Source organism: Hippocampus bargibanti, linkage group LG18 (genome assembly GCF_051943395.1).
Source record: "Hippocampus bargibanti isolate YZ-2025 linkage group LG18, ASM5194339v1, whole genome shotgun sequence".
NCBI lineage: Eukaryota > Metazoa > Chordata > Actinopteri > Syngnathiformes > Syngnathidae > Hippocampus > Hippocampus bargibanti.
The window spans coordinates 907,708-929,451 of NC_142751.1; the positions used below are offsets into that span (position 1 = coordinate 907,708).

The following is a 21,744-nucleotide window of genomic DNA, read 5'->3' on the forward strand; positions in this document are numbered from 1 at the left end:
TAAGACACTGACATTTTTTTCCGTATGGGTGAGGTAGACAAAAAACTATTTTCTAACAGTGACATTTCTTTCAAATGAACAAATGGGGGCAAAAACTAAATGACTTGACGGCGCAACGGAATAAGAACTTACCATAAACCACAGTGGATCGCGTTTCTGCCCATTTGGAGGATTGAGGAACTTTCCTCTTCATCGCCGTTCCAAACGAAACCAGCACAAGTGAATCGGTGGTATGTGGACCAAAGTTCTGTCTGGAGAAGGCTCCGGCTTTCCAGCGGGGAAGTTTCTGACTTGGACGGGCGGACCAGCACCGGCGGACAAGCACTTGGAATGCGGAAAGGCAGCTTCCTGCTCCACCGTGTTTCGACGACCTTATCGTGGGAATTTTCGCAGAGAATTTCCTCTGGGTTTTGTGATCAAAAGCTTGTTTTTGGTAGCCAGGAAGGGAGAAATCATCAGCCTATTTGTAAAAACTGAAAAGCGTAAAAAAATGTGGGTGTTTTTTTTTGCCTTTTGGAGCCGATTTGCTTCTCGCTGATTATAATTTGAGGCGATAATTGGTCAGGGATGATCAATCCATTGGAGTCCATTTTTGTACCATTCTGTGGAAATGCTAATCTAGCACCTCTCATCTCAAAAAGTCAACGCTGCAATCTGCAATCTTTGTTTTGCATTTCAAGAGGTGAAATGCAGTAGTAGTAAATTTATTGAAAAACAACCAATTGAAATGCTGCTTCACGGTCCATGAATGTGTAACAGAGACAAAGAAAAACAAATGGAACTGCACTTTTTTTTCCTTCAATTTGACATTTTGCACAACCGCACGTCACTAACGACGCTTCGCTTCAAAATATGTCCGAGAAAAGAAAAGAAAAAAAAAAAACGTGGAACCCATTTCCGAACAAACTACACTACGAGTACGAGAACAAAACTGGAAATGAAACGGAAAAAAGCACCATTTTTGTTCTTCCTCCTTTGTTCAAATTCGGTCGATTGGGGGACATTTTAACACCTCTCAACATTTTTTTTGCCTTAGCAAAATAGGACAACGCCGTCTTGCGCTTGCATCCAAATGAGCGGATCCTGGCACGGTTTGTCTTTGGCCAAAATGTTCTTCAAATATTGTTGAACTGCTCACTTAAATGTCCATATAGGCTCATTTTGGTGGAATGGTTCTTGATAACCGACGGCAAAATCTTTTTTTTTCACCTTGTCACTGTTTGTTGACCCGCGGGGGAAGGGCCCCGCCCATTTTTTAGTGTGGTGTCAAACCGGAGCAGAACATTCTTGAGGGGGAGGGATCCAAATTGTGCCTGTCGTTCATCGTGGCAAAAAAAGTGTCGTGGGTTGGCGTCGGGGACACGACATGAGCGGAAACATGTGTTTTGTTTGTTTATGAGGGGCTGGAGGGGGCGTTGGGGGAGCTGGTGTCGGGGGAGGCACTGGAATGCTGCCGACTCTCTGGCGTGCTGTCCGCCTGCAACGTGCTCATGGCCGCCGAAGAGTACTTGCACTTGGGGGAGCCGCATTCGCAGCTGAACGCCTTGCTTTTCACTTCCCAAAAGTGGTTGCCGTAGTTAAATCTGAGAGGCGACAATTACAACAAGAAATCAAATCAAGTCACTCAAAAGTCACATTTGCTTCGCTACGTGTGATGTCATCGGATTTTTAATTTGTTTAATCTCGTTTCCATATTATTCCAACCCAAAAGGCCTTTCTGTGTGGCATTACCATACATTTTAAATTTTTCATCTTTCCAAATTATAGCCTGTGCAATTTGAAAATTGCATTCCACTTAGCTACCTATTAGCTCGTCGGCCGGCTGGCTATCTATTAGCTAGCTAGCTGGCTAGCTATCTATTAGTTAGCTACCTGGCTGGCTATCTATTAGCAGTGTATTAGCTAGCTAGCTTTTTATTCATTTGAGTTATTCCGGGTTGAGTGAACGCTGACGCATGTGGCTGCCGCTGCTCACCCACAGAAAAACTTATCCTGTGACTGTAATCAGAATCAGAAAACCTTTATTCATCCCACAATGGGGAAATTGTGGGGAATAGTGACCTTGAGAGTTTTGAAAGGTGCTTATAAATGAAATGTATTATTATTATTATTATATCATAAGAAGTTCATATAATATCAACCAGTGTAATTGAGTGGTGGGCAAGTAGTGGCCCGAGGGCCCCATGTGGACCATGCACTAACTCTGCTTGGGCCTTCAATTCACCATTCCCCCACCAAAAATAAATCAATAAAACATCGCCAATTAATTTACCATGAAAATAAATACAAATTGGAATGAATGGGAGGGGATTATAGGCATTTGCAAAAAAAAAAAAAAAAAAAATCTTACCCGAGCTCTTCTCCCGCTTTGATGTTTTCACCAGCGAAGAAGGCAATGTGCGGGAAACGCAGGTCCTGGTGTGTGGTGAACACCCGGCAGGCAAACAAGTTGGGCTCGCACATGTGGTTGAAGAAGCGGCTGATGTTTCCGTAGAAACGCGCATCGATGCAGTACACATCTTGAGGCTGAGAGGACAACAACAATTACGGCAAATATTTGTGATTTATTTTTCGTGAAAGAACTAAAAAAAAAAAAGTCATGTCAGACACGATGGCCTGATTTTTGTCAAGCAAACAGGACAGCCATTTTGTTGAGTTTGTTTTTTTTTTTCCCCCAAAAGGATAAATGTGAATTGAGCGAGCGTACCTTGTCATCCAAACTGAAGAGGTAAGCATCATTTTGCCTCATATCAGCTTCGGCTTCGGAGATGATCTCGCCGACGTACCTGTCGACAAGCGGCGGTCAACCTCGCTGGCATGCCAACGCCACAGCGCAAATATTGCGACCGTCGCAACGAGCCGCGCTCTGGATGGATCCAATGACTTACTGGCATACAAAGGTGCCTTGCGGGATGTCCTGTAGCGCTCGGACCCCCCAGCCCTTCTTGGTGGTCCGAAAGAGCTCCAGTCTCGTCCTGGGTAACATCACGTGTTATTGCTTGGTTTTTTTTCTCTCCTGTTGCTTTCAGGCACGTACATCGTTTCTGGTTGCCAATTTAAGTCATTCATCCATTAATTCATCAATTGATTGATTAAATCATTAATTGATTAATTAATCAATTGATTATGTGATTAATCAATCTATTTATTTATGCACTCCTTTTTTTCTTTATGCGATTATTTATTATTTCATTTCTTTATGCGTTTATTATTTTATTTTTTTATGCACTTATTTCTTGCTGCACATATTTATTTTATGTGCTTATTTATTCATTTGTGTATCTCTGCATGTTGATTTGTTTGTTTGTTTCAATATGTATTTATGCTTATTTATGTTTATTTCTTTATCAAAATAATAATCCATTTCTAAGCGCCTTTCAAAACTCAAGGTCACTTTACAGTCACAGGATCAGTTTTTCTGCGCGTGAGCAGTGGCAGCCACACGCACCAGCGTTCACTCAACCCGGAATAACTCAAATATATAGAAAGTTAGCTAGCTAGCTAATATTTAACTAATAGCTAGCTAGCTAGCAGGTTAATTAGATAGCGAATAGATAGCAAATAGATAGGTAGCTTGGTAGCCAGCTAGCTAGTTAGATAGTGAATAGATATCAAATAAATAGCAAATAGATAGCTATCTAGGTAGATAGCAAATAGAAAACAAATAGATAGCTAGCTACGTAGCCAGCTACATAACTAGCTAGGTAGCGAGCCTTTCAAAACTCAAGGTCACTTTACAGTCACAGGATCAGTTTTTCTGCGCGTGAGCAGTGGCAGCCACACGCACCAGCGTTCACTCAACCCGGAATTACTCAAATAGATAGAAAGTTAGCTAGCTAGCTAATATTTAACTAATAGCTAGCTAGCTAGCAGGTTAATTAGATAGCGAATAGATAGCAAATAGATAGGTAGCTTGGTAGCCAGCTAGCTAGTTAGATAGTGAATAGATATCAAATAAATAGCAAATAGATAGCTATCTAGGTAGATAGCAAATAGAAAACAAATAGATAGCTAGCTACGTAGCCAGCTACATAACTAGCTAGGTAGCGAGCCTTTCAAAACTCAAGGTCACTTTACAGTCACAGGATCAGCTTTTTGGTGGGTGAGCAGTGGCAGCCTTTAATGTGCTTATTAATTTGTATGCGCATATTTGTTTATATGCGCTTTATGCACTTCTTTTTATTTCTTTATGCGCTTATTTATAATTTACTTTTTTATGCGTGTATTTCTTGGTGAACAGATGCCTGAAGAAGGGAGACAAAGTGTACTCGTGCCCATTTTTAAGAACAAAGGAGATGTGCAGAGTTGTACTAATTACAGAGGAATAAAGTGAACATTTGTGAGCAGCAGTATGGCTTCATGCCAAAAGAGAGTATGACAGATGCAGTGTTTGCTTTAAGAATGCTGATAGAGAAGTACAGAGAAGGTCAGAAGGAATTGCATTGTGTCTTTGGAGATCTGGAGAAAGCATACGACAAAGAGCTGTGGCATTGCATGAGGAAGTCTGGAGTGACGGAAAAGTATGTCAGAGCGGTGCAAGACATGTATCATGAATGTAAGACAGGTGTGAGGTGTTCTGTCGGTATGACTGAGGAATACAAGGTGGAAGTGGGACTCCACCAGGGGTCAGCTCTGAGCCCCTTCTTGTTTGCTATGGTGATGGACAGGCTGACAGACGATGTTAGACAAGAATCTCCTTGGACCATGATGTTTGCAGATGACATTGTGATCTGTAGCGAGAACAGGGAACAGGTGACGGAGAAACTAGAGATGTGGAGAAATGCCCTGGAAAGGAGAGGAATGAAGACTGAGATGGTTTGGACATGTCCAGAGGAGAGAGAGTGACTATATCGGCAGAAGGATGCTGAGCCTTGAACTGTCAGGCAGGAGACCGAGAGGAAGACCGAAGAGGAGGTTTATGGATGTGGTCAAAGAGGACATGAAGGTAGCTGGTGTGAGAGAAGAGGATGCACGAATCCGGGATAGATGGAGGACATTGATTCGCTGTGGCGACCCCTGAAGGGAAAAGCCCAAAGGAAAAGAAGAAGATGCGTGTATTTCTTTATGCACTTATTTAATTTTATGTGCTTATTTATTCATTTACGTATCTATGCATGTTTATTTGTTTGTTTGTTAAGATATATATGTATGCTTATTTGCGTTCATTTAATGTGCTTATTTGTTTTTATGCGCTTGTTTATTTATTTATGTAAGTATGTATCCATGTTTGTTTATTGATATATGTGCTTGTTTATATATCTATTGAAGTTTATTTACACATTAATTTATTTTTTAAATGTATTTTTTATCCATTGTTTTTATATTGTTATTTCTTTTTTAAAAATGTTCTTATTTATTTATTTTGGTATTTATGTATGAATGACCTGAGTCCATTTTGCACCACCCTGTTCCTGCAAGTCCTCCAACAGGAACAGGCGTGGTTACACTCAAAGATCAGCGGGGGCTCCTGGTGGCAGAATTCGGGTAGAAGACAACCGCCCTGAAAGCAAAATAGTTCTGAAGCATTTTGGAATCTACGCAACGTCCATTTGAAATTGAAGGTGGCGTCTTACCGCGTCATACCAGCAGCGCAGACTGAGCTGTCCGCACATGCAGACGCTTGACGAACAGTCTTCCTTGCAAACGCAGTACTGTTGTCGTCAAGGAAAGCAAGCAAGCAAGCAATCAAGAGAAAGCGGCCTTTTGACAACGCTTGGATTGGACGGGCACCATTTTGTATATTTTTACCTGCAAGTGTGTGATGTTTCGATCAATGTTCATGGGGGAAGTGACGCAGTTTTCCAGGACGTACTTGTAGTCGTCCGGGTAAGGTTCGCCGTCGACGGCATTGACGCAGGGAAGGGGGACGTTCTCCTGGCCCAGGGCAATGTCGCTGCACAAAAAAAAATTAAGAAATTAAAAGTACGCGTGCAATATTGGCCGATTTGGCAGTGTGCTGGACAAAGCAAAGCCCCCCCCCCCTGCCCCCCATCGTTCTGGCACTGTCTTCATCACAATAACACAATAATAATAATACATTTCATTTATAAGCGCCTTTCAAAACTTTCAAGGTCACTTTACAGTCAGAGTCACAGTCACAGTTTTTCTGTGGGTGAGCAGCGGCAGCCACATGCGCCAGCGTTCACTCAACCCCGAATAACTCAAATAGATAGAAAGTTAGCTAATAGATAACTAATCGATAGCTAGCTAGCTAGTTAGATAGCTAATATTTAGCAAATAGCTAGCTAGCTAGGTAGCCAGCCAGATAGCCAGCTAGATAACCAGATAGCCAGATAGCTCAAGTGATGGTCCATCCCCACACCTCATGATGACGAGCTTTTTTTTGAGGGTGGCGTGGGGGGGGGGGCTGAAAATGAATCAAAATATTGACTTTGCTTCTAACTACCTTCTAAATATTTTTTTTTTCACTGTAATATCATTCATATTTGTATAAACATTATACAGTGATACCTCGGTTTACGAACCCCTTGGCTTATGAACTGTTCAGTTTATGAACGCTAAATTTATGAAAATTTAACCTTGGCATACAAACTATTGTTCGGGATACACACGGAGTGCCACAATGAGTGATGTGTCGTTCGCGAACGAGCCCGTTCCCCTAACAAGGAAATGGCAGTCGACTTTTTTTGGTCTTCTATTCCCCACCCCCAGTCTTCGGTTAAAGCCACGCAATTGGTCAAGAACACAGCATTGTGGGGGGGGGGGGGGGGGGGGGTTAAAACATTGAGGAGACAGACGACAGAGAGTGAGAAAATGGATAGAAAACAGTGACATTTTGACTCGTTTCAACTTTGACAGTTCAAAGGCAGAGTGTAGACTGCAAGGTGAAAATATCCCATCAATCAGGCTCCACAAATAACCCGCACAAGCCATCTGTACACTTGATGCAAAAAGCTATCAACCCAACTAAACAGAACACAATTGATGAGGAATTCGGTAAAATGATCGCAGAGATCCCTTGTCACCTTGTAGGTGACAAGGGATCATTCCTCAAGATAGCGAAAGAAGTGTTTCATGCTGAGGAAAGCGGCCACTCCATTCCATCAAGCCATCAACGACCATCACAAAGGTAAATAAAACGACTACATTATACAGTACAGTTTATTTCTTTAATTATAATACCATAGGACATTTATTATACATAAAATAATGTATATTTTGTGTAGTTTTAAGGCTTAGAAAATTAGAAAGTAGAAAATTGTTTTATGGGGACCTCACAGCGGATTATTCTCATTTTAATGGTTTCTTATGGGAAATTATTTTTTGGGGAACAGACTTTTCGCCTTACACACTGTCTGGGAACCAATTAAGTTCGTAAGGCAAGGTATCACTGGACATTGTAAGAACACAAATTCAAACTCTTTATTTGCTGTGGACAAAATCAATTTGTCACAATGAGTGATGTGTCAAAATCAATTTGTCCACAGCAAAGAACATACCTGATTATTGCTAGAAATATGTTAGAAGTTTGTTCAAATGAGACATTTTGTTCATAAAACTGCGCAATAAAATATGACACACGCATCTTTTTTTTTCACAGTAATCCAGGAAAATTGGAGCCGTTAGTGCAAGGGTGTCAAACTTTTTTGTCAAACGGTTTCCTCTTGGGGGGGGCTTTTATTAATTAGAAGCCATAACCTTTACCTTTAATCCTCTCCACATATTACATACAGAGGGCACAACTAATTAATGAATAAGTAGTTCAAGTATTTGAAGTCAAAAATAATGACTGTTATTGTGGTTTCAGGGATGAGAATGACAAAAAAACGCGGGGGGTGCACACGCACATATACTAATAAAAGTCAAGTTGCCGGGTACACACGCAAGGTTACTGCTCGCTGGCCTGCACACTGCTCATTCGCTTGCACACTTGTGTTCTGCTGACTCTCACAGTAGTATATTGATGCTAACGTTAGCATGAGGCTTGTCATCGTGCCACTGACATTCGACTGTTCCATCAATGGGATTGTTTCATTGCAAATTAGAATCTATCAAATTAGAACCTGTTCTCTACACAACGGCAAATTAATCTGATTTTTTTACTCATCCTCTTATTCAAAAGGGGGAGTTTACCTGTTTCGACTTCAACGGCACCTAAATCAAGATCATCTAATAAAAATGGCGCTTTCCACCAACCGCGTCAGTATCGTCCAATCAAAATTGCGCTTTCTGACATCACAAGCCGAAACAGGAAAAGAGAACACATACAGTAAAGTCTCGTTATATCGATATTCAAGGGAGTCCGGAAAAATATCGATATAACCGGGACTATCGATATATCCGACCCTGTTTTCTCCGTGCGTGCATAGAAATAGTATCGATATAACCGGGACTATCGATATATCCGATATCGATATAACGAGACTTTACTGTATTTAGTTTTATCTGGTCATTTGGTCTGAAAAAGTCAGAAATCCGCCAATCGGCGGAAAATTCTCATCCCTGTGGTTTACGTGGGACAATTTGAAATTTTGATTTCAGACTTTATCAAGCATCATGGAATTTCACAAGTTTGATTTGCTTTCGCGGGCTGAATAAAATGATGCGGCAGGCCAGATTTGGCCTGCGCGTTAGTGTCTCGCAGGTTGACAGGTATCCAATAACCTCAATCCGGCGTTTCATTATTCCCCCGCGTCATCTTGTCACACTACTCGAGATCATGAAATCAAAAAAATGGGAGGTATGGAGTTGAACCTGTGAAGGCTTTTTTCCACGGCTTCAACGAACGCCACATTCTTGGCCTCCTTTTGCCTCCTGTTGGCCTGCAGGGCCGCCAACGTTTTGGAGTTGTGGGTGCAGCAATCCGGAGGCGCTTCTCCTTCGCGATTCTTTCGGCAAACATCTGCCCCGCGGGAGAGGAAAAGCCTGGAGGGCAGGGGCAGCCATTAGAAGATTTATTTTCCCGCAACTTGGCACAAGCGCAACTCACGCAACGCAGTCCAGGCGATTCTCGCGAGCGGCGATGTGCAGAGGAGAGTCGCCGTGGATATTGACAGCGTGAAGGTCGCATCGTGCGTCCAGGAGCATGGTGGCGATCTCAACGCTGCCGGAAAACGCCGCCCAGTGGAGACAAATGTTTTCTTCCTGAAATTTGGACCGCCAGCCTACAATTACACGTTTGATTTCTTTGTAAAAAAAAAAAAAAAATCCAAAAGGGGTGGCGTGTTTGAGAGCAACCTTGTCTCTGATGCTGATGTCGGCTCCTTTGGAAAGAAGTAATTTGACCTGGTTGACATGTTTGTACTCTGTGGCCCAAATCATGGCTGTCCATCCGCCATCGTCCTGTTGTAGGATGGAGGCAACTTTCTTTACTTTCCCCGAAAGGCGTCAATATAAAATACCGGATGCGATCCCCTCAGGGAATATTGGCGGGGAAAGTCCCATCAAACTGACCTGACAGTTGATGTTGATGTAGCCTGTACATAGGAGGTACTCAACGATGTTGCAATGACCGGATTTGGCCGCTAGGTGGAGACATGTGAAGCCCTCAACATCCTGAATGGAGAATTTGGGGTCATTTCACACTAACAATAATAATAATAATAATAATAATAATAATAATAATAATAATAATAATAATAATAATAATAATACACTGCATTTATAAGCGCCTTTCAAAACTCTCAAGCAAACTTTCCACTTTTACCGTATTTTCAAGTGTACAAGGTGCACCGCCAATGAATGGTGACACTTTTTCCACATGTAAGGCGCACCAGACTATACAGAGCACGCACCTTTAATGGATATTTTTTTCAAAATCTAATATATTAATTTTTTTTTCTATATATAATATAGAAATACCCCATTTTCTGTTGTATAAGGTGCACCGGAGTATAAGGCACAACCCTAATGAATGGCGTATTTTCAAACTTTTTCCATATATAAGGTGCAACGGACTATAATGATTTTTTTTCCTCCAAATAATATATATTAATGTATCTTTTTTTCCCAAATATAATATATAAATACCCCATTTTCTGTTGTATAAGGTGCACTGGAGTATAAGGCACACCCCTAATGAATTGTGTATTTTTCAACTTTTTCCATATACAGGTAACATCCAAGTTACGACCGGGTTCCGTTCTGACAAAACCGTCGTAAGTCAAGCGGTCGTAAATCGAAAAGCATTCAAAATGGCTGACGCGAGGATCACGTGATCACAACAAATGACGACACGCTGGCATCTTCTATAGGACAGGATACTATACGATGTCAATCTGTTGTTTTTAAGCAACATTTTCAATTGAATACTGTTATATATCAAAATGTTGACAGTTCATTTATAAATCTTATAACTATTAGTGTCATTTTAATCATTTTATATTTCATATTATCGATTTTGTATTATCGATCTATTACTGTGTCGGCGCACATGCTTTCTGCTGACTCAAATACGCACAGCTTCTCCTGCATACAAGCTTTCCAAAAATGGCTCTCCCTACTAACGGAGAAGCCAGACGAGGTCACGTGTCTCAAAGAGGCGGCGGCGCCGACCGTGAGCCCGACGCAGCGTTTGCGTCGCGTCGATCCCACCCGCTCCCGCTACAACCACTTCCTTCTTCAGGACAGCGGGTACGAAAACGGGACGCTGTCAACTTGTATTTGTACCTTCTATTATCAGAATTCTATTCTATTCAGAATCAGAATCAGAATCATATTTATTGCCAAGTATGTAGACTTTCAATATCTTCGTCTGAGCCCCCCTCCCAGTTTTGAAAGGCAGGACGATAGTCAAGTGGTTAGCACGCCGGCTTCACAGTGCAGAGGTCGCCGGATCGCGTCCCGCTCCGGCCTCCCTGTGAGGAGCATGCATGTTCTCCGCGGGCCCGCGTGGGTCTTCTCCGATTTCCTCCCACATTCCAAAAACATGCATGGCAGTCAGATTGAACACTCCAAATTATCCCTAGGTGTGAGTGTGACTGTTGTACGTCCCTGTGTGCCCTGGGATTGGCTGGCAACCAATTCAGGGTGTCCCCTGCCTCCTGCCCGAAGACAGCTGGGATAGGCTCCAGCAGCCCCCGCAACCCTAATGAGGAAGAAGCGGTACCGGAAAAATGGATGGATGGAAGTCTGGCGGTCGTGGTCGTAGGTACGGGTGGTTGTAACCTGCGCCGGTCGTAAATCGGATGTTACCTGTATAAGGCGCATTGTACTATAAGGTGCACCTACAATGAATGAAAAAGGTTTTGCAAATATAAGGCACACCACATTATCAGGCGCTATATATAAGGTTGGGGTTACGCACTGACAGTAGTTGCAAGACCTGTTGTGGCTCAATACGACTGCACATATAAGGCGCAAGGTCAGCTCATTCGCTGCCATCCCCGAATTTATTCAGGAATTGAGATGTTTTTTTTTTCCTTTCCACAAGGGGGAATCATGTCCCTTTTTTCCCATTTTCGTGCTTTTTTATCATAATAAATAATCCATTTCATTTATTAGCACCTTTCAAAACTCAAGGTGACTTTAAAGTCACAGGATAAGTTTTTCTGTGGGTGAGCAGCGGCAGCCACACTAGCCAGCGTTCACTCAACCTGGAAGTAACTCAAATAGATAGAAAGCTAGCGAGCTAATAGATAGCTAACACAGTAGATAGTGAGCTAGATAGCTAACCAGCCATCTGGACCGCTAATAGATAGCTAGCTAGAGAGCAAGCCAGCCAGCTAGACCACTAATAGATAGCTAATAGATAGCTAACAGATAGCAAATAGATAGCAAGGTAGGTAGCTTGATAGCTAGCTCGATTATCAGATGTGAGAAAATCTCTTATCGTCAATGGATGCTACAGCTTCATGTTTGCTTTCAATATTTAGCTTTTTCCCCAACATTAGCTGTTGTGAAAGCGCTATAGAAACCAATATGGATGGATTGTGTTGTATTTTGTACAGCTGCCTTCATTTCAAACTCAAATAACTCCGGACCCACATCATTTAGGAATTAACTGAAGGAATAAGAGAGCCTAATGTTTGTGAATGTTTCTGTAGTCCTAAAAGTCAATATTGTGTGGGTCCTGCAATTTGAGTGACAATGACAAAAGCCCTAGTACTGGAATGGACACATTTTTGCACATAGTCTGGCAGCGAATGAGCGAAGGCTTTTGCCTGATACACCGAAAACTAGGGTATTCAAAAAGAAAAAAAAATCAAGACATTTCAAGGTGATGGACAAGAGTTGTGAAAGATGGTCTTGTGTCAAAGTTCTTTTGCAAGCAATGGCGACAGACCTTGTGCACAGCGCTGGCTCCGGCTCTCAGCAGGTACATGACCGTCTCCATGTGGTTGTTTTCGCAGGCGTCCATCAGGGGCGTTCGATGATCTTCGTCGCAACTTTCCAAATTTGCGCCGGCCTGGAATTGGAGAGGCAAATTTACATGGTTTTAGCGGACCAAATAAAATGATGTGGCGGTCCCCGATTTGGGCCTTGACTTTGACACCTGTGTCTCAGATGATAAGCACTCTATAAATAGCAAATACGAGATGGTGATTTCAATCACACAAATGTCACCATAAGAGGACTAAAGAATGATGGATGGGTTCTTACTTGCACAAGCATGTGGCAGATTTCCTTTTGCCCCCCTTCGGCCGCGGCGTGCAGGGGGGTGCGTTTGTTCTGTGACTCCATCTTGAAGTTGGGGTCGATGCCATCCACTGCACGCGATAAGATGACGGAAATGCTTTCAAATGCTTTTCGAATGATTATCCGAAGGAAGCGAGCGGATGACCGTGAAAACATACCCAGCATGAGCACAACCTTCTTAAGTTCTCCCTGTTTGGCTGAGAGGTAAAGTTGCTTGGGGTGGAAACGCAGCTTCTTGGGTCTAATCCAAAAAACATTGACACGTAGTTTCTAAATATCTTGCATTGATCACATTTATATGAAAGCAACCAAAACATACTTTTCCATGTCAAGAGCAACTAAGACGCTTTCGAGAGTTTCTCGAGGAAGAATTGGAGATGGGGCGGTCGCTTCTACGTCGCCCGGCGGTTCCGTGGCGCCGGACGATCCCGAAAGAGCGACGGAGTCTAGCCCCGAGCTGTCTGCTCTTCCGTTGCCGTCGCTCGCCACTGCCGGCTGGAAAGAGCTGGACATGAAAATAAACACGTTTTTAATTGAGAAAAGAAAAAAAAACATAAAAGAAAACGATTGGTGAAGATTTTGAGCACTTTTTGTCATTCCGAAAAACGTGTTCTGGTGTATAAGGCATTTTGTTTTCCATATATAAGGCACACCAGACTATGTGTCTGAAATAACATCTGCAAGGACGCCCGGGGCGTGCAACTTACAAAACGTCTCCGCCCAGGCATTTGAACGAAGGTTTCAAAATCGCGATAAATTATTCCGATTTCAAAATGAGCAAAAGTGAAGATGCCCATCTCCTCCCCTTAGGTTTAGGGAACGAAAGTAAACAAAGCAAAAACAGAAAAGTAAATAAATAAATAAATGAAAAAGTCGAAAAGAAAAGGAAAGAGCTGCTGTGGAGGCAGCCACACAGGGGGGCACCATCTTAAAAAAAAAAGGTGAAGAAGGAGCAGAAGAAGGTGAAGAAGGAGCATATATATATATATATATATATATATATATATATATATATATATATATATATATATATATATATATATACAGTAAAGTCTCGTTATATCGATATTCAAGGGAGTCCGAAAAAATATCGATATAACCGGGACTATCGATATATCCGATATCGATATAACGAGACTTTACTGTGGTTCCGGGACCCTGTTCGAAAAGCGATTTTTTCGAACACCGAAACCACCTCTTTGCTCCTGTCACTTGTGAGTTTACAGCGAGGGGGGGGGGGGGCTGCCTCTCCCGGCCATTCTCCACCCGCTGTCATTCTCTAATCACGGACACGGGGCATTTATACAGTTCGCGATCACCTCGCCAATGCCGGATGATTGCCTCAACTCGCCACCGTACCTGGACTCTTCCTTCGATGCGCAAGTGTATCCGGTCCGAGGTATTTTCCCTGCGTCCCGTAAATTTATGGCATCTTCCAGGATTGTGTAATTTTGCACCCTCGTGTGCCATTTGCTTTTTGACGTAGTAAGTGGGTCGGATCACCCCCTGCCTTCTTACTCGCTGTGTTGTCTTTGATTTGTGAAAAAACATCCTGCTTTGGTAGTACGTCTCTGCCGCCTGCTTTGGAGTCCCAAACATTCCACCACGTTCTGACGAGTCAGCTGCCGTCACTCTTGCTCGGAACGTGACAGCTACAGATGACTCGGCTCCAGGATGTTCTTTTCTCTTCAAATATCTATCCAATGACACTTGCTCCCACTCCCACGGTCACATCACTAGATTTCACAGCCTCCTTATTCTTTAATATCGTACTGATCGTAGATTTCGCCATGCTGTCTTCCCTCGCCAGATCAGACACTCGCACACCTCCTTCATATTTTGCGATTATTTCTTTCTTAAATGCAATAGTTGTACGCACGACTTTTCTTTTGTCACTTTAAGCAGCACTTACTTTCTTTGGAGGCATGATTAGGGGCTAAAACTCTTCGTACACCTATATTAAACGCTAGAGCAAAACGCAGCACGTCCGCTAGCGACAACAGTTAGTCACGGAGAGAGCGATACACCCATGCGCCGCTCAGCTCCCCATCCTCGCATACGCACTCAAGCGTCGTATTGCCAGATTGCCAGCCAGCTAGACAGCTAATAGATAGTTTGGTAGCTAGCTAGATAACTGAGATTGAATGGAATTTACAAATGTATGTATACAGTAAAGTCTCGTAATATCGATATCGGTTATATCGATAGTACTGCTTATTACGATACTATTTCTATGAACTCAAGGAGAAAATTACATGCCCGCAGGATCGGGTATATCGATAGTCCGGTTATATCGATATTTTTTCCAACTCCCGAGAATATCGATATAACAAGACTTTACTGTATATTATTGTTATTATTATTATATTTGGAAATCTTTTTTCAGTCGTTGTAAGGTGCGCCCAATAGTCCGGTGTGCCTTATTGAAAATACACCATTCATTGGGGGTGCACCTCATACACCGGAAAATAAGGTAATTTACCTTCCAGTGGTGGTGTCCGCTCGGCCCTCGTGGGCCCCGGGCGGAGTTGGCCCGTGAGCTGGCGCTGGGGGTACAGTGGACGTCGTGTCGGCCTTAGCGATGGTGACCTCTTTGGCCTTGCCGGCCTCCTCCCCGCAGTGGGGGCAGAAGCTTTGACCTTTCAGCACTGAGGCGCAGGTGCGGTGAAAGCGATGCGAGATGTTCATGTCCGGTTGGCACTCCATGAAGGTCCCCTGAAAAAAAAATTACAAAATCGCCATGGAGGAAGTGACTGCGGATGTTCTTGTCCCATCTGATGTTCCGTAAACGGCGCACACTCACAGCCCTGCAGAAGAAACCGCAGCCGGGGCAGCACTGGTGCTTGACCATCCCGCCGCGGTGATCCTCGCATAGAACGAGCAGCTGAACCGAGTTGGAGGGACGCATCATTTCCTGTTTTGAGACGGCGCCGTGGCAGCGGGTCAATTGGCCGTCGACGCTGTCGGTGGCCATGCACTTCCTGTCGGCCAGAATGAGGATCTCCCGACTTTTGGGGGTCTCCATGCGGCAGCTGCAAAGCGGGAGCTCCTGGGCCTCCTCCGCTGTAGAACTTGACCTCTCTGCATCCACAAAATGTCATTTCGTCTTTGGATCAAATGTGTCATCACAAGTTGATATCTTCCAAAACGAGGAATGCTTGCAACGTAGCAAATTTGTGCTTTTCCTTCATCAAAATTTCTACTGATGCCTGCAGACATTTTTTTTTACATGACGCAAATAATTTGTGTTGTGAATAAATTCGAACATGTTCAAAATTCCTTTGAAAATGTTGAAATTTGAACCCAAACCCAAAGTTTATTTTGTTTACAATCAAGCAAACATTTGCCGCATCCGGATCTATTCCTATTTCGATGAAAGTATGCGAGACAGATACTGAAAGGAATGATGGAATCTAAAATATATACAGTAAAGTCTCATTATATCGATATCGGTTATATTGATAATGCTGCTTATTACGATACTATTTTCATTTCCCGGCGAATTTCTAGTTTTTGTATGTATAATTAGTTCAGTTTAGTACGATTCATGGTTATTAAGATAATCCGGTTACGACGGTGCTCTTTTTCATCTCCCGCCGGCCATTTTGCTATGTTTATATCGATACAAAAGCAGTTTAAGGTGAATCGATATTTTCTTAGAGGTTTCTATACAGTACCACCATTATCGAAATCTGTATCAGTCGCACCGTTGGTCACGTGACCAGCTTCTGTGTCTTGCGCAGTGTAGCAGACGCCATTTTCTACCATAATAAAGACGGCAGACAAAGCGTTGGACTTCGGACCTGGATCAAAGAGGATGAGAACGTCACAATACTGTAGTCTTTTTATACAGTCAACAGTTCTTTGACACCAATTTCAACCATGGGGAAACAAATTGTGATATCCGAACAACGTACAAGGCAATCGTGGCTGTGGGGGACAATCCAATAAGCAACTCCTTCATCGCGAAATATAGTTCGACGTGCCGCAGAATACTTCATCAACGTAAGTAATGTAAACGTTGCAGTTTTCGTTTTTCATCCATGTACAGTAAAGTCTCGTTATATCGATATTCAAGGGAGTCCGAAAAAATATCGATATAACCGGGACTGTCGATATATCCGACCCTGTTTGCATGTAATTTTCTCCGTGCGTGCATAGAAATAGTATCGATATAACCGGGACTATCGATATATCCGATATCGATATAACCAGACTTTACTGTATTTAATTGTGTTGTATTCAGACATCTTTATCGCTTGCAATAATCACTGTTTTTCATGTTTGTACATGCTGGCGGTCGAGGTTTCTCTCGTGTGTACAATTTCAACAATGTCGAGTGATACGCAGAGTCACGATTGCAAGAGTGCGCGTTATAAAAATAATAAATGACGTTTTTATTTAAAGGACAACCAACGTCACTTTTTTGTTTTTTAACTGACACCAGAAAAACGTTTTATAGCATCTAAAATACCCAAAACACGCAGTATGGTATTTTTAGTCCAACGGATGATGTACTCAGAGAATGTCTCAGACAATGGGGAACAGAGGATGAGGTGCTGGAAGAGGGACAAACGTGGGAGGAAAAGCCCCTACACGGGATGTACCACCGAACCATAGCAGAAGTGGCTGATCTCAAGAAGTCCTATCAGTGGCTAGAGAGGGCTGGCCTAAAGGACAGCACAGAGGCATTCATCCTGGCTGCCCTCAGCAGGCCCTGAACACCAGAGCCATAGAGGCAGGGATATACCACACCAGACAAGACCCAAGGTGTAGGTTGTGCAAAGAGGCACCTGAGACAATCCAACACATAACTGCAGGGTGTAAGAGGCTGGCAGGGAAAGCCTACATGGAGCGCCATAACCAGGTGGCTGGCATAGTCTACCGAAACATCTGTGCGGAGTATGGACTGGAAACCCCAAGGTCAAAATGGGAAACACCTCCCAAGGTGGTGGAGAATGACCGAGCAAAGATCCTATGGGACTTCCAGATACAGACTGACAAGATGGTATTGGCCAACCAACCAGATATCGTGGTCATAGATAAAGGGCAGAGGAAAGCCGTTGTTGTGGATATAGCGGTCCCGAGTGATGGAAACATCAGTAAGAAGGATCATGAGAAAATCGGGAATTACCAAGGGCTCAGAGAGGAACTGGAGAGAGCAGTCGTGCCTGTGGTGGTCGGAGTACTCGGGGCAGTGACCCCCAAACTAGACGAGTGGTTGCAACAGATCCCGGGAACAACATCAGATATCTCGGTCCAGAAAAGCAGAGTGCTAGGAACAGCACAGATACTGCGCAGAACCCTCAAGCTTCCTGGCCTCTGCATAGTGACCTTCAGAGTTTTGAAAGGCGCTTAGAAATGAAATGTATTATTATTATTATTATTATTTCTTCACATCATATTACATTTAGTTTCAGACCATATTTTCTGGTGTATACGGTGCGCCCAAAAGTAAAGCGCTATAAATTTAGAACTGGCGTTACAGGACACAGGTGTCCAAGTCAAAGCCCAGGGGCCAAATCTAGCCCGCCACATCATTTTATTCGGCCCTCGAAAGAAAATCAAGTCTGACAAGTGCCATGATGCTTGCTAAAGTCCCAACCAAAATGTCAAATTGTCGCATGTAAAACCCAGTAACAGTCATTATTCTTGACTTGAGATTTGAAAACGAGTTCTTCATTACCTTTGTTGTCCGAACTAGCCTCGGGTTGGTGAAATGAGATTTTGTCGGCCAGCGCTGCTATCTCCGAGTGTTCGTTGCCGTCTTCCGAGTGCGTCCCAAATGCAGCTGGAGGCTCGGCCGAGGACTCTGCGTCAGAAATGATGAAGCGATGCCGCCAGCCGACAAGTGAATACAGTGAAGCACTGGTGTCAAAGCTCAGGCCCATGGGCCAAATCTGGCCAACCACATTATTTTATTCGGCCCGCCAAAGCAAATCAAATGTGTAAAATTCCACAATGTTCGCTAAAGCCCCAACCAAAATGTCAAATTGTCCCGCGTCAACCACAATAAGTTATTATTTTGTATTTCAGATTTGAAAACTAGTTATTGATGAATTTGTTGAGAATGCGGCGGGTGTGAACGCAGTCGATACCTTTGGCCTTTGCCATCATCCTCTTGCATTTCCTGGACGGCCTGAGTCGGGCATCCTTTCCTTTTGTTTTCCTCTTTGAATTCTTTGGACTGGACTCTGTGCTCTGAGGCAAACAGAAGTTCGGTGATGAGACTATTTCGGCGGCAGAGAAAGAGAAAATGGTTTGAAACTAGTTGATATTAAAAAAGAATTGAAAGGATTTTGTTTGGATGCTAGTTGTGTCTGACCGTGTCGTCTGAATCTGTGCCTTCCTCTTCTCCGTCTTCACCAGATTGGTCAGAATCGTCCTCATTCTCCGCCTAGTCACAATTTGAACCGCAGACACGCATGACCACTGAGTTGGTTACCATGCGAAAATTCATTTCAGATTGGTGATTTCCTCGCGCGAGCCTGACCTGAGACGAAAACGCAAACGTTGGACTTAAGATATCAGCAGCGATTTCCTCTCCTGGCGCCAGCTCTTCTTCCTCCGAGTCCACCTCGTCGGACGCTTCCTCTACCTCCGATCCGTGATCCATCTTCTCCCCGTTGATATTGACATTTGTCTGGGAGTTCAGATTAAAAAAATGTGGAAAATATCACGTTTTGGTTCTGGAAACCTTCGCGATGCCCACGGGGAATTTACCTCGGGACTCTCGGCGTTCGGGTACATTTCCAACATTGTCGTCTGCCGAAGAATTTTAGGTTTCTTCTTCGGAACCAGGCTGTACATTCCCATCCTTCTCTTTTTCTTACGGGAAGAGAGGCCTTCACCAAGAGACAAACACACAATAGGGCAAGTTATTTATTATTCCACAGAGATGAGAATGAGGCACAGGCACTATCTCTCTCTCTCTCTCTCTCTCTCTCTCTCTCTCTCTCTCTCTCTCTCTCTATACATACTCTATACATATATACATATATACACATATACAGTAAAGTCTCGTTATATCGATATTCTCAGGAGTCGGAAAAAATATCGATATAACCAGACTATCGATATATCCGATCCTGTGGCATGTAAATTTTCTCCTTGCGTTCATAGAAATAGTATTGTAATAGAAATAGTATTGTAATAAGCAGTACTATCAATATAACCGATATCGATATAATGAGACTTTACTGTATATATATATATATATATATATACAGTAAAGTCTCGTTATATCGATATCGGATATATCGATAGTCCCGGTTCTATCGATACTATTTCTATGCACGCACGGAGAAAATGACATGCAAACAGGGTCGGATATATCGATAGTCCCGGTTATATCGATATTTTTTCGGACTCCCTTGAATATTTATTGTATATATATATATATTGCGTCACCTCCGTCATAATTTATGACGCAACGGCACGCAGTATGGCACGAAGTCCCGCCCCGAGTTCTCAGAACTACTTGGACAAGTCTATGGTGAGTCGCATTTCTCACATGGTCTGGATTAACGCGCATGGAACTTTGAAGCTGCTGTGCTTCATAGTGCTTTTCTGTTGCGTAGTTATTCACAAGACGAAAGCCATGCGACTTCACCCATCCTTTCTACTATACTGTGTTGCAGGTAACGATTGTTTCATTTTGTTTTTATTGGACAGCATTTCGTTTCTTGTGTCGTGTTTCATTTGGCCGTGAGTGTTAGTGGCGTGTCGAACTGTGCCGCGTTTAGGGACATCATGTAAATAACAGTGAACTTGTGTTGTATTCTCTTTTTCTGTAAATAACCGCTATACCAGGGGTGTCCAAAGTCGATCCTCGAGGGCCGCTGTCCTGCCTGTTTTCCAGCTCTCCCAGGAGCAACACACCTGATTTAAATGATCAGCTCACCAGCCAGCTTTGAAGCAGCATCAAAATGGTCCTGATGATTTGAATCAGGTGCGTTGCTCCTGGGAGAGCTGGAAAACAGGCAGGACGGCGGCCCTCGAGGACCGACTTTGGACACCCCTGCACTATACGATCACACGTTGTTCATTCGGTTTTGTTATCTACAATGTTTTGCATATTCATAACTACTTGGACAAGTCTGTTATTCACAAGATGAAGCCCGCTTTGATCCTCTCCTCTTTCATCTAGAACTGCTTCATGTCATCACAAAGAGGGTACAGCAAGTCCTGAAGAATGAATGTCTCTCTGTGTCTTTGGATTGTCATATTGTCTCTATGCTGTCATATTATTTGTTATTTAGGTTTTTTTTTGTTCTTTTGACTTCAAGACAGCGCCCCGAGAGTGGCTGCCTTTCCAGCAGCTCATGTATTTTGTTTTTCTACTTTCATTCCTTTCATCACTTTGCTGCTGTGAAATGTAAATTTCTCCACTGTGAGACTAATAAAGGCAAATCCAATCCAATCCAATCCATGCGACTTCACCCATCCCTTCTGCCACACTTTTGCAGAAATAAAAGAAATAAAAAGACACATCCACACGCCTGGTATTATTAAGACGGCAGCAACGGGGAGCTCAAGACACCCATCTCGCTCGCTCGCACGCGCGCGCGCACACACACACACACACACACACACACACACACACACACACACACACACACACACACAGACACACAGACAGACAGACAGACAGACAGACAGACAGACAGACAGACAGACAGACAGACAGACAGACAGACAGACAGATAGATAGATAGATAGATAGATAGATAGATAGATAGATAGATAGATAGATAGATAGATAGATAGATAGATAGATAAATGTGATTTCAACAAAATGTCAGAATGTATTATTTACAATAACTTTGAGATAATACTCACCATTAATATTAATGGTTTTCTGTTCCTCATGATTGGGAAAAAAAAATCAGCCAAACGATCCGAATAGAAGTCAACTTGCCGGGTACATACGCAAGGTTACTGCTAGCTAGCCTGCACACTGCTCATTAGCTCGCACGCTTGCTTTCTGCTGCCTCTCACAGTGGTATATTTATGCTAACGTTAGCATGGGGCTTGTCATAGTGCCATTGACATTCGCCGATCAATGGTATTGTTTCATTGCAAATTAGAATCTATCTAATTAGAACCTCTTCTCTCCCCAAAGGCGAATTCTTCATTTCATTAAAC

General features: G+C 43.0%; 2 protein-coding genes across 12 annotated transcripts in view; both read right to left on the minus strand.

The window, feature by feature from the left end:
- The window catches only part of cacna1bb (calcium voltage-gated channel subunit alpha1 Bb), a 117,150-nt gene extending 116,746 nt beyond the window's left edge, over positions 1–404 (minus strand). For 4 of the 6 annotated variants that reach the window (XM_089020167.1, XM_089020169.1, XM_089020170.1 and 1 more), the window contains exon 1: positions 133–331. In XM_089020167.1, coding sequence (XP_088876293.1) covers positions 133–193 — 61 coding nt within the window. In that variant the 5' untranslated portion in view covers positions 194–331. Of the gene's footprint in view, positions 1–132 lie in introns of all 6 variants that reach the window. The other 2 variants (XM_089020173.1, XM_089020175.1) reach the window with 2 other exon arrangements.
- Positions 405–662: 258 nt separating this feature from the next.
- ehmt1b (euchromatic histone lysine methyltransferase 1b) overlaps positions 663–21,744 on the minus strand; it is a 32,373-nt gene continuing 11,291 nt past the window's right edge. For 3 of the 6 annotated variants that reach the window (XM_089020178.1, XM_089020180.1, XM_089020181.1), the window contains 23 exons: positions 19,321–19,442; positions 19,091–19,240; positions 18,923–18,994; positions 18,696–18,798; positions 18,284–18,409; positions 16,305–16,400; positions 15,401–15,678; positions 15,080–15,312; positions 12,917–13,102; positions 12,756–12,838; positions 12,562–12,668; positions 12,245–12,367; positions 9,415–9,516; positions 9,199–9,303; positions 8,951–9,105; positions 8,716–8,886; positions 5,749–5,893; positions 5,574–5,651; positions 5,385–5,500; positions 2,889–2,975; positions 2,708–2,786; positions 2,351–2,526; positions 663–1,583 (listed from right to left, as the gene is read on the minus strand). In XM_089020178.1, the coding sequence (XP_088876304.1) occupies positions 1,394–1,583; positions 2,351–2,526; positions 2,708–2,786; positions 2,889–2,975; positions 5,385–5,500; positions 5,574–5,651; positions 5,749–5,893; positions 8,716–8,886; positions 8,951–9,105; positions 9,199–9,303; positions 9,415–9,516; positions 12,245–12,367; positions 12,562–12,668; positions 12,756–12,838; positions 12,917–13,102; positions 15,080–15,312; positions 15,401–15,678; positions 16,305–16,400; positions 18,284–18,409; positions 18,696–18,798; positions 18,923–18,994; positions 19,091–19,240; positions 19,321–19,442 (3,083 nt within the window). In that variant the 3' untranslated portion in view covers positions 663–1,393. Of the gene's footprint in view, positions 1,584–2,350; positions 2,527–2,707; positions 2,787–2,888; positions 2,976–5,384; positions 5,501–5,573; positions 5,652–5,748; positions 5,894–8,715; positions 8,887–8,950; positions 9,126–9,198; positions 9,304–9,414; positions 9,517–12,244; positions 12,368–12,561; positions 12,669–12,755; positions 12,839–12,916; positions 13,103–15,079; positions 15,313–15,400; positions 15,679–16,304; positions 16,401–18,283; positions 18,410–18,695; positions 18,799–18,922; positions 18,995–19,090; positions 19,241–19,320; positions 19,443–21,744 lie in introns of those variants that run through there. The other 3 variants (XM_089020179.1, XM_089020182.1, XR_016118240.1) reach the window with 2 other exon arrangements.